The sequence below is a fragment of the Dermacentor silvarum genome, chromosome 10 (assembly GCF_013339745.2).
Source record: "Dermacentor silvarum isolate Dsil-2018 chromosome 10, BIME_Dsil_1.4, whole genome shotgun sequence".
In the NCBI taxonomy this organism is placed as follows: Eukaryota; Metazoa; Arthropoda; class Arachnida; order Ixodida; family Ixodidae; genus Dermacentor; species Dermacentor silvarum.
Genome location: NC_051163.1, coordinates 33,758,248 through 33,771,028, shown reverse-complemented (window position 1 = coordinate 33,771,028; position 12,781 = coordinate 33,758,248). Strand labels below are relative to the sequence as shown.

The window sequence follows — 12,781 nt, the reverse complement described above, 5'->3', positions numbered from 1 at the left end:
TTTCAGCAGTTAATTGGTACCGACAGTCGTTTGCTATAGAAAGAAAAAAAATCAACAACATATAAGCTTTTATGTTAGTGCATCCATTTCACGAGAAAAAAAAAATGCCAAGTGAACGTCCTATGTTGGTTCCGTGTTCCTCGCTTATTTTAATTATTGCCCTGATATATGTCGCACATAGAACATATGTACAGATAACCGCGGCATTAGAACAACGAACATTATGCAGTGGCAGCTCAGCGCACAAGCATCCCTATTCTGTCAACTCAGTGACTAGACTGCCGTTTGTCGTCTGCTACGTGTTTTCTAGCTCGGTGGCGCCACCGTGCGGATGCCACAGCAACGAAACGAACTGCTGGCTGGAAAGGGCGTGCCTGCGAGTGGCTCGGTTGGACGTGGCGCGCGGTGGCAACACAGCAGCTGCAGCGGTTCGCTCTCGCCGAACGGCTCCTTCTCTCTCCCACCTTTCGCATTTCTCGCTCTCCTCCTCGATCCACTGCAGCTGAATGGGTCAGCCCGCAGCAACGCGTTCTGTTTACATGTCAGTTGCTCGTTGCCGTGTGTGGACGCATCGTTGTTTGACTGAGCTCAACCCACGGTGTCAGGGAACAGTTATGCTCCGATAATGGCGGCTACAATGCCGTCGCCCGCACCGTCTTCACCGACCTGCGTCGTGGTTCACCGAGACCGAGGAGTCGCCGCCGAAAAAAGGCCCGAACAGCCCGGCTCGCGCGGCAAGTCGATCGCCATGGAGCGCGAGCTACCTCCGCGTCGCGCTTGCTCGGACGTAGGCCACCATCGGCGAAGCTCGGCGACCGCTCTCGGCGGCGCGCCGAAGATCAAGAACCGGGTCCGCACTGCCGATCTGGAGCAGCTACGCTTCATCCTCGAGTGTTTCTTCCTCTCGTTCGGCCCCGAATGCCCGCAGCTGGGTCGCAACCACCCAAACTCGGATCCCGAGCGCTACGCATCGGGCCGTCAGCAACAGCAGCAACCGCCTCCCCAGCACTACCGGCGGCGAAGTAGCGTCGACTCCGGCAGCGCGACTTCTTCGTCGTCCTGTTCGACGATTCGTTCCTCATCGTCGTCGACTACGACGGCGAACGCCGCAGAGCAGCAGCTGCCCTCGGAGTACGACCACGACGCGCTGCTCCGGGAGGTGCTGCGTCTTTTCGAGGCCGGACTCGACGGTAACGGCGGTCCCGTGCTCCTGCGGCACCAGCACATCGCCGAGCTCGCCTCCCTGTCTTCGATGCCCGGCGGCGAGGAGCCCGAGCCGCACTTCACCGTCGGCCCCTGGGGCATCGCCGAGTGCGGCATCTGCCTCGAGACCGTGCCGCTGTACAGGCGGCCTTGCTGCAGCTTCCCCGCCTGCACACCGTGCCTGAAGCGCTACTACGCGTCGCGGGTGCGCCAGAACAACATCCAGATCGAATGCTGCAACGTGCGTTGCCACCAGTTCGTCTCCCGAGACGAGATCAGCGCGCGGCTGCCGGCGGACTCCAAGGAGCACTTCCACCGGCTCCTGGTCACGGCGAACGTGTCGACCAAGACGTGCCCGCACTGCAACCACGTGACGCGGCGGCCCAAGCCCGACAACCAGCCGCTCAAGTGCGCCGGGTGCGGCGGCTCCTGGTGCTACGCCTGCCACGCGCCGTGGCACGAGGGACTCAGCTGCCGCCAGTTCCGCAAGGGCGACCGGCTGCTCAAGGCCTGGGCCCGCACCACGGCCCACGGCCAGGTGAACGCGCAGCGCTGCCCCAAGTGCAAGATCTTCATCCAGCGCATCACCGGATGCGACCACATGCACTGCGCCCGCTGCAAGACCCACTTCTGCTACCGCTGCGGCGACCGGTTCCGGCAGCTCAAGTTTTTCGGCGACCACTACAGCAAGCTGAGCGTGTTCGGCTGCAAGTTCCGCTACAAGGCTGACAAGCCGCTGCAGCGAAAGGTCGTTCGCGGTGCCGTGTTCGGCGGCAAGCTCGTCGCCGCGCCCATAGTCGGTGTCCTGGCGCTGTGCGCCGGAGTGATCGTCGTCGGAGTCGGTGCTTTCGCGTTTCCCCTGTACGGTGGCCTGCGGCTAGTGCAGCGCTATCACAGCGTCAAGAAGTCTGTCAACCTCGAGAATGACTCTACGCCACGGCTGGTCTGTTTCTCGTGAGTCGTTGGTAACCCGCTGCCTGCCCTGTTTGTTGTTGCAGGCCCTGTACCGACTTCATCGGTGCCGCTATTATACCCATACATACTGGTGATCTATACCGTAAGCACAGAAGAAAAAAAAAAGGGGGGGGGAGGGGGCTGCTATTCGCAAGCCCCTGTTCTCGACAAACGCATTTCACTGATAGACAAAAAAAACCACACGGTGGCTCCAATGAAGTCGGGTGTGAGGCGTTATAATTTGTCGTCTCTCTCCGCAAATGTCCGCCTGCATCTTCTAACCACAAGCTCTCGTTGTAAAACTTTTGGGTGTACCACGTTTCCAGCAAGACCTATTCACGCTGTTTGTTGATGCTGTTGTATGGCATTAATGTTCTCCGTGTCCATTTTGGGTAAACTAAATAGCAAAGAAACAACTATGGCCCAAGTGGTCAAAGTGAGAGGCTTCAGAAAGACTCCTTGCTTGTATTGCTGTGGCTGCCCTTGGGAACTAGAACAATGATTAGACAATTATGGTCATGTGGGTAGTTAGTAAATATGGTGCTGTAATTCTTTGCACATTTATTATGCTGTCATAATATTTGATCAGAAATGCATGCTCTTCTCAAGCCATTCTGCTTGTCTAAAAATCATTGCTGTTTTCTGACGCAAATTGCTTCTCTCTCCGTTTTTTTTTTTCTTCTTCTATTTCTTTTGCGTGACCTTGTGGTAAAATATGCCACCCTCTGTCCTTAAGTGGGCTTTGAACAAATGTCTTCCTACCTTTGCATGCCTTCTTTCACTCAGACGGTGGTTCATTCTGAATGGTGCTTTCAGACACGTTGGCAGCGTAGATATTGTGAGAAGTGATCTTTTTGCAGGAAGGGTTGCTCTCTGCTGAGCAGAGGACGGTTATCATTAACCACATTTGAAATGTTTCTACAGCAAAATGATGAGACTTCGAGTCATGTGTTTCCTATGTCACTCTAGAGATTTTGTTACCTTGTGCAGTGGTATGGAGCTGGTGGTTTCTTGTAGGTCAATGTTAACTATTAGAGTTTTGCATTGGTGTTAGTATTAAGTCTTAATACAACCTGTTTACTCTCCGTGAGAGACTTAGATGTTCATGGTTTGGTGTCAGCGTTTGTGTTTGCCTCATTTCACCGGCTCTATCATGTCTTACCTCTGGGCAGAGATAACTGTCAAGAATTTTTGGGGGTCGTCTAAGGGGCAACAGGATATAAATTTGATGATATAGTTTTCCATCAGCTATAGCTTGTTCTTTCCTTTTTTTTTTTTTGCATTGTGTGTGTCTGTGTATGTTTGTGTCACGACTTCCAGCAAATGCGATCAACCTTCACTGTACCACATATTGACACTTTGTATCAGTAGACACCTGCTACTCTTTGAGAAGTGTTAGCTTTCAGCATCTGTGATTATATATCTCGCACGCCATGCCCTGTGCATCGTTTGTCAAGAAGTCTATATCATATATATATACATACATATAAAGAAGAGTAATCGTCTAACAAATGTATGCCATGACACTCGTGCTGTAATGTAAATGGGGAAAATAAGCACAGAGGCACACCTTCTGTAGCTAGAGTGAGACTTCCAGATGGTACAGGATTATCCTATTGCGTGGGCAAGCGACAGATGGGCTAAGCAGAAGGGTGGCGTAATGGCTTTGCCAATAATCTCTTCAAATTCACTCGCAGTTCTTCGCATGTCAGCAAGCCATTTTTTCGCATCGTTGTGTGACCTGGTTGCTATCACTGAAGAGTCAGATTCGCCACTGTCTTCATTCTTTCGGCGTAAAGAACCCTCTCGAGGAATTTCAAATCAGTCTTTCTATTCGAAGTGGTCGCGACCTTCGCAGGCCCATTGAACCTCGCAGTGCGCGTTATGATGAGCGAAGCAGAAAGTCTGAAACGCGAATGAAAGGGTTGATGACATCTTTTACTATGTGCTTCGTATTACTTTTTCTTTCTTTCTCTCTCTTTCTTTTTTGTAATTGAGCAATCGAGGTGCCGCGTTTTCGTGTAAATCCTCCCCTGCTTGCGTCGTGCTCCGTAGGGGCTTCCTTAATGGGGCCTTTTGAGTCGGTGCTTCGAGCGGCGTGACGAAAACGCGCATTTGCTGTTTCACGCCGGCGTTGATCTCAATGCCGCTTGATTGCCCTGCCGCCACACTTGGAATTTGCGTAAGTCATTCGTTGACAAAACCCGCCGTGCTCGGGGAACCGCGTCTCCGCGGTCGTGACAGAAAAGAAAAGCGTCTCCGCGGTTCTGTTTTACTTTCGTAGTGCCCTCGGCGATCACGTCAGACCGCGTGAGTACTTGATATTGCGAGGATTTACCGATTCTCCTGTTAGTGGCATGAGGGTTAGGAAAGGCAGCCTCTGTGTATGGCACGAGCGGTTGCGAGACTTGCCCGTTTCTTACGCGTTTTTTTCTTTCGCCGCGTCATTCTGTGCTGCTCACGGGCCCCTTCGCGTGCTACGCCGGAATGCATAGGCCCTTGACAAGCGCTCGACAGCCAGAACGGCCAAGAGGCGCCGTGGAACGCTTCATCTGACCAACAAGCAACTTCACGTCTGCAAAACCTAGGCAAATAGATGGTGCGCGGTATAGATTGGAGCTGATTCTATCTTCGAGGCACTTTACGATCACGATTGGCTTCTACCGGCTACACGCAGGCGAGGGTTGATTGGGCGGCATTGAATGAAGGGCTTGCTACTCGTTGAGGTCGAGCAGTGGCATTGTCCTCTTTGTTTCGTTTTTTTTTTTTTTTTTTTCATTTCTCTTTGGCCGCTGACCTCGAGTTCCGGGGCAGCCCTTCCTCCACCTTCCTCCTTTACCTTGGGGCATTGGCCCTGGCAGACGCTCTCGCCTGGAAAGTTTATTACTTCCTTCTTCGCTCGAACTCGGCACGCTCATTACCCCTGCCCACTCTTGCGCCGGAATATATATATATATATATGGCGTGACACTTGATCGTGCAGCGAATAGCCATTTTCGTCGTTAGTTTGCACATCTTTTCGGCAACATGCTCAGAATGTTGAGTTTCGTGTCCAAGTTGCGCGCCTGAGGGTCGTTTACAACAACAAAACAGTGCAAGGCAAGGCCTACGTTTAGTTACGCTGAGCTTGTGAGAATTAGGTCGATTATTCACTCCTGATTGTGTAACAAAGGGGCACACCTCAGGTGCTGGGAAATGCCCAAGAGGTCGCGGTACGCAGAGTTTGATTTGTGAGGTTTATAGGTCAAATTTTTCGAGCGAGAAAGCACGGCCTAGGGTTCGTGTGAAATCGCGGGAAAAAAAAAAGGCGAGATCACTCCTTGTTACCCTGTCAGATTGACGACAAGAGTCGCTCATGTGCTTTGGTTTTTGCTTGCACCGGGCTTCGGTCACCGCGCTATCTATACCCACGAGTTGTAGGGGGTGTACGCGCAATCCAAAATTCTCTTTGGTTTGCGAGATAACGAGATAACGCCTCTAGGCTTGGAGGCGTAAGAGGTGCTGCTGGGAGAAAGAGGAGCAAAGAGCTGCGATACACCATTTGTACACCATTTTGTACGCCTTCGACTTTTCGTTCGCTCTCTTTTATTATCTCTCTGAAACTGTCTTAAGAAACGAGGATTGTACCATCTGCTGGCGTTCTTCGCAGTCAGAAAAAAAAATTAAAATCGAGTCTTACGGAAGTCAGTGGTAGTCGGAGGTAGTCTATGGGCGGCTCTCCATAGACTACCTCCTGGCATGCGCCGACGGACACGTCAGCAAGGGACGAAGAATAGAACATTGATTTCCGATAGCGTGCCGACTGCTTTCGGCCGCAGCGTGGGCTGCAGTTGGTCACATAAAGTCGTATTCCGTAGCTCTCTCTCTCGGTGCCGGTCGATAGGATATGGATTTTTAATTGTCTGCGCAACGTTGCCAGGGCAAATCAGCAGCCGTTCTGGCCCCACTCTGTCTTTCGCTGATCTTTGACATTTCTTCTCGCAATACTCCCGCCATACCGTATGCATTGAAAAAAGAAGAAGAAAAGAAAGAAAGCAAACGAATGTCTTATTAACCCGAAACTAGTAATTTCGGAGCCCTGAAAAGAAAATTGATGCGCGAGTGATACTACCATAACGCCGTAGAAAACGTTTACCACTGAAAATAGACTGGCACCCAGAAATAGTGCACAATAAAATCCAACGCGCTAAAATCAGACAAAAAAAAAAGTGTTATATGCGTGAAATCGGGGTAGGTGAGCCACTCAGCCGGAAAAAAAAAAAAAAAAAAAAGCGGATTCTCAAGATGTGTGCCGTTTCCGTTGTGAGCTCCCCGCTTCGTTTGCCGAGCTTCGATGAACCAGCACTTTTTCAGACCTTGTAAACAGAGGGACAAAGCAAAAATGATATTACAACAGGAACGGAGTATGGGAAAGTAGGGTTTCCACTACGGCTGTTTGATTTACAAGCGGTTGGGGAGCTTTCAGACCTCCAACACCCTTTCCTAACACTTGCAGATTTTTGATGAGGCCACCAGGGTCCCCCTAACGGCCATGCCAGGCCGTCGCCACTGTTCGTCACTATATGTACAGTGCACTACCGTGTGTATATCGATGTGCTTTATGACGTCATACCCTCAAGTCGAGCCTTGTCACTCGCCACATTTTGCCACGACTCGTAGTGATACAACTGCTGCCCCTCTTTGCTTGTGTGTGCAGTAGAACCCGATTATAACGAATGTTTGATATGTCGTGTAATTCGATATACCCAAACTCCTCTAACGAACTGAAACGAACTTTTCCGATGCGTTCGTTATACGCGGATTTGTTATTTCCAGTAGAGAAGCAGAAAAAAAAATTATTGACAGAATTACGCGTTGTAGGCACTGATTTTTGCCTGTGTCTCGAACAGTTTTATCAACTTCACTAAGAGTGTCGTTTGGTATTCTCTATGCGCGAATTGTGTGACCCGCTCCAGTCCACTTCACTTAATGGGTTTGTAGGTGGTATCCCAATCCGTGACCCAGCCGCGCGGCTCTCACAACAGATCTCGAAGGCTATGCTTCTGTTGACTGAACGCGCCGGAAGCAATTTGGGAGCCGGAAAGCATCGTGTTTGACATAGTCGGGCGAGGAAGTTATCTACGGGAGTGTCGGTCAAAAAGTTGTTCGGGGTAGAGAATAATTCGGCTCTATTCGGGCTCGTTATTTCGGGTTCAACTGTACGTCGCCGAGTACTCGCAATGTATTGGTATTCTTGTGCCCTATGTCCTGAGGTCACTACGCTGTTCATCTTTACAACGTGTTTATGTGCATGTGGATACAAATTGCTGCCATTCCGTGTCTTTTCTTTTTATTCTGCGTGCGAAAACTTCTACCCATTTTCTTGCTTCTTGTGGTCGTTTTCTCTAAGTCACTTTTCTTGGTCTTCATTCTTTTTTTTGCTGTTGTTGTTGTTTCTCGTGAACATTGAAAGTGTGTGCCCATTGTGATGCTATTTATTTGCGCGTATTTATTGTGGGAACACGACAGTGTGGTGAACGACGACGCGTGACGGAAAGCGCTGACTCATTCGATGACGAAGCGTACCCGTGTGTGCAAAACAACTGGACTTGTTTTTTTTTTTTCGTATGTGTTTCTTCGCCTGCAGTTGGGTATTCTTTTTACGATTGATGCGCCCTCCTTGACAGACCCTGCGTACGATGATTGTGATAAGTTTCATTTGTTTTTCTCTTCATACTTGTTAACTCCACGTATTCAAATCTTTGAACACTGCAGAGTGCGTGAAACTTACATTCCCGCTTGGCTGCTAACCATTATCGCCTGAAATAACCCCGATAGCGACGCGAGCTAGAGTTCCGCCAACTGGCCGTTGATCAGTGCTTCAATCTCACGTCACACTAGCAGGGCAGCACCACTCCTCAAAACTCAGCAGTTTTCTGGGTCTAGGCTCTCGCGATCTAGAAGCATATGTAGACTCCACCCGTTTGACCAGCATTCATGCGTTCGTGGTGCCCTCACTTCGGCCGTTTCGAAAGATTCTCGGTGATTGTTTGCCCAGAGGCATCGGCCAAACCAATAGACCTTCACGTTTTGGGCCAACCGAGGCGGTGTTTTCTTACAAAACATGGCGACTAGCGAAAAGTTTGGTAGCTTATAAAGTGCACTGAACGCTGGCGTCGTTCATTTTGACGTCTGACAAGTTCTGCAGCGTGAATTAGTCAGCGCCACGGACACTTGCAGGCCGGAGAGCTTTACGGATGCCCCATTCAAAGACAGGTCAAGGCGTTTTTTTTTAGACGGCCCTTTCACCGCTAACGGCAGCAGGCTTAAAACGATACTTAAAACGAGTGCTGTATTCAAGTGGCTGTGCTTTAGAAGTCCGTGTCGGCTGCATACGGAGGTTCTGGCCGTTTCTTGATTCGCGGTTGAATCGTGGTTTCTCTTATTCCGAGGGGGGCCGGCGTGCTCTTGCGCTTACAAATGCGACGGCCTTGAGAGAAACGTGCGGAACAGAAAATGCTGTGAGCGTAGATAAGCGATCGTGTAGGAGCATGTGACGACGAGAAAGCGCCTCATTACCTTTCTTTTTCTCTTCTTCTTCTTTTAACTGTTGTTCCAATTCCGCGTAACTGCCCTTGCACATTCCGCATTTTTGGTGTTCGTTTTTCGAGGCATCTTCTCTAAATTGCGTGAGGGCTGAGGGACTGTTAATGATGGCGGTATTCCCGAAGCGTTCCGTGCATGATGGTCTCGTTTATTTGCAAGTAGTTTTAGTTGAAGCTAGAAAGGATATATATATACTCTTAATGTAGACAGTTTGTCCGGATAAAAGCAGCAGCTGTTATGCTTCTGGGCCAAGAAAGGCAGCCATTAGGTTGCGGGAATGATGTCGTTTGGGCATCTAATTTGTATTCGAGCGACAGCAGATTTCGCATCCGAGAAAAAGAGAAGGACATTAGACAAGCGGTCGTTAAGGACGGACTTGTTTGCAGGGTTTGAATGCTGAATTGGTTGAGCCGTAATTGGTGCTTCAACGCTCATTAGGCGTCCTCTCTCGTCGTGGGATGACCACTAAGCGAAAAGTGATTATTGCACGTCCAACACGCCGGGAATGGCGGCAGTGTCCTGTACCGTGCGCGTCTACTTCTGCAACTCGTCATTCGACAAAGTGAATGTTCGCGGTGCGATGGACAGACGCATTTTTTTTTAAGGGAGGCTGCGGTCTGAACGCTGAAGGCCTTCTCGACTGATACGAGCTGTAGTCAGTATGATAGGAACGGTTCACGTTGAAGCAATTCCTTTGACATACAGGCGGCAGTGCTGTGGGTGTTAGGGATTAATCGCATCTGGGCCTCGGCAGCCTAATTGCTGTTAAAGCACCCATGACGTACGTGAATGTCCATGAATTCACCAATTAGGAAAGCTTTCTTTTTGGAGTTTTAGATCTAACTACGTTCATGCAGAGGATAAGGACGTTCAGTGCCGATCACGAGAAAGAATCATCATTTCGCAATGTGACAGAATAGAAACGGCAGACGACAACAGTTTCCTGCCTTTGTTCGTCACTTTCCGTCTGTCGTTATACGACCTTCTGGATGTACCGCTATTTCGACCCAGTTCCCTTAGCAGATACCATACCGGGCGCCTGACAAACGGCAGTTAAAAGCACGCAGTCTCGTATGCGGACTTTGAATACCAAATATGTCGAGCTGCGGTTGGCGAGTGAACGCTCGTTAGGCGTCTTTAGTCGTTTCGTTGTGAACATGCTGGCGCCACTTGTGAAAGACGAGAAAGATCTTCCTTTATGTCGTCAGTCGCAATCCATGGCGTATTTGTTGCCGGGCCACTTAATTGCCTTCTGCCCATTCTTTGATGAAAGTAATTACGCTCTCCATTTCTTCATCACTTTCACCATCTCGTATTACTCGCGTAGATGGATCCTACATCCCGTTCCGCCCCGAGAGAGATCATTCCATCAGACCGGAGATCCCGCTTAAACCCATTTTGGGTCGTACGTTCGCCATTTGCTGTTTTTTTTTCTTTCTTTCTTTTTGAGTAGTCTTTCGTGACACTGTGCGTTTTCCGCACGCGAGTGCGGTTTTACAAAGCTGCTGACGTCAAATGATGTCCTTCTTTGTGAGAAGACCGGTGAATTGAGAAACTTTGGCATGCTTCTCTTTCGAACCCATGGAAGCCTGTACGATGGGATGCCACCACATGCATGTACGTGGCTGAGGGTGAGGCAGCTCCTGGCGCACTTCCCTGATGAGATGACCTTGTATCGCATGCAGCTTTCGTTTTGAGATGGGAAAAAAAGAAGCGTATAACCGCTCATTCCAGCGTGGGAGAATTTGTCGCCGCGTTCTCCCACTCTTGAGAGACAGCCTAGGACAGCGGACAAATGTCGAGCCTGGGAAAACGATCGAGGAAGACATTTCGATCAAATTCCGAGTAGCGCCTTTGTAACGCAGCTTTTCTGTTTCTTTCCCGAGCATACCGTCGAGCGGTGTCTGTTCCCAGGAAAGCTTGGTGCGTTTACGTAATGACTGTCTACGACGTCACGGCATGTGACCCTCACGTCGGAAATTGTTCCTTTGTATGCCTTTCCTTAGCATCCTAAATTAAGGATGAGCTTTTGTGCGAGAAAACGTGGATTCTTGCAGATTGTATAGCAGGTGTTTTGATTACTTCGAAACAAGTAAGTTTTAACTTGGGGGGAGTCGCGTGGCGGGACTCCGTGTAGCGACTGTTTTACAAGGCAGTTCGGCAATGACGAGAAAGAGACCACGCCAAAACTCCAGCAGAGGTTGCATAATGTGTTTGAATAAAGTGCTTCTAGCATGCTTATCTACAAAGGTTATCTCTTTTAGGGTCCCTTTGAACCATTGGAGAAGATACAATGCAGTTTTTCTTTGAACGGCATGAGAGTGATAATGAAACTTGTAGCGGCAGACGTCCAGTTGTATGCACAAGCGGGTAGTGCGGTATGTATATAAATATGTGAGCTTGGGCATGTCAGCCTTAGTTCCACGCTTTCCGAGATGCATTGCTTAGGCGCGCAGATGCCCCCGTTTTATGTTTTGGGGCTGATCTGTACGTGGACCGATGTGCGTACGCGCTGAACCTTTTCTTTTCGCCATTGGAAGCTTGAAATGTTTTCCAGTGTGTAACGCCTTCTTGTAGGCTTTGTTTTGTAACGACAAACAGAAGTTGTTTGCGGATATCCTGGACTGGCCTTCTGTTGACTGTCTGAGAGTACGTGATTGAAGGTCATACGTAGATTGTGTGTAGTATGTCAAGGACGATTTTTTGTCCCGAAGAGCCAGTCGAGCTCTTGCAACGGTGTTCGTACTGAGTAACTTCTGTCAGGTTCGCGGGTTACAACGATATCGTGGTTGTAGTGAAGCCAAGCAGGGTCATGTGTATCACGCTTGTCTTGTTCGAGGAGCCGCTGTGAAGTGGCAATATGCTACTGGTGCTCAAAGTGTTTCTGACTGCTTAACGGCCTACGTCATTGAGATGGTTCTGTGACGGAAGAGCCTTGCGAGATCGAGTGCAGAATACGGTGACGTCATTGTTACTCTTAATCTTCTTCTGGTTAAAAGAAACGGTTCAGCGCGTACTACTCAAGCCCGGTGTGTGTGTGGAAGTCCGCGGGCCGGGCTGACACCTCTATTCCGCGACAGCGGCGAGAAAATCGGCGAGTGTGCGCAACATCTTATTTGCACATATTTCAGATTTTTTTTTTCTTATGCGATGTTTGCGTACTCTGTGCACGCGTTGCGGAAAGAGATGGAAATGTTGAAAATAAAGAGCGTCGTGTTATACGAAACTGTGTCTGGCTTCATTGTGTTTACCGTCGTGCGTTCGCGGTCGGCGCTGTTGCAGCGGGACCTCAAATGCACGCAACTTTACTTCACCGACGTTCACCTGCTTCTGTGTACAGGAAACAGGCGATGGCTTTTTTTTCGAATAAATGTATGTAAGAAGATGTTGGCACCTCTTAAAAGTGCTGGCCGCTCCTCTGCTTCGACGTTGGACGACATGAAAGAAACAACCAACGAATAATAAAGTCGTAGTGGATAAAAAAGAAAAGAGACTTCAGTTAACGCGGAAAGTTCGCAAACTGTAACGTTCAGATTCCAACTCGTGACACAGCTGCCGCACCAGAACGCCTAAGTTCAGGTCAGCCACTGGTGAGACAAAGAAACATGGAGAGCATGAATTGACAAACGACAGCGCCGACACGGTACATACATACCTCGCTGTAGCCGCTTACACAGTGAACATACGCGAACACACCACCAGCACTTTAACCGGAGATGTGTGCATTAGCTGCTTGTTCTGTCGTTCGCCAATGTCTTCATTGCAGTTCATAGTCATTTGTAGAGGTTTTTTTATCAAAGTTAGAGATTTCGTTATAATTGATAATTTAACTGCATCCTAAGGGCCACCTGAAGCTGTGCGCCATGTACTGAGACGTGAGGATGTGTTCCAACGCATCGACCTGGACGGCTAAATAGACAGTCAAGCGGACAACGGCCATCGCGTAAGCCCCGTCCGAATGCTCATGAAGCAGGCAAAAAACACAAAGCCGACAGCTTCGTGAATGCAACATCGAAGTCAAGAACTATGCAGGCTACTC

General features: G+C 49.4%; 1 protein-coding gene across 1 annotated transcript; it reads left to right on the top strand.

Annotated features, from left to right (window-relative positions):
* Positions 1–476: 476 nt before the first annotated feature.
* Positions 477–11,973, top strand: LOC119430901 (E3 ubiquitin-protein ligase RNF217). Its single transcript, XM_049657777.1, has one exon. The coding sequence runs from the start codon at positions 626–628 to the stop codon at positions 2,159–2,161; it is 1,536 nt and encodes a 511-aa protein (XP_049513734.1). The 5' UTR covers positions 477–625; the 3' UTR covers positions 2,162–11,973.
* Positions 11,974–12,781: the final 808 nt, after the last annotated feature.

Excerpts from the sequence above, each read along its gene's own strand:
- LOC119430901 (XM_049657777.1), top strand. The coding sequence starts at position 626 with ATGGCGGCTACAATGCCGTCGCCCGCACCGTCTTCACCGACCTGCGTC.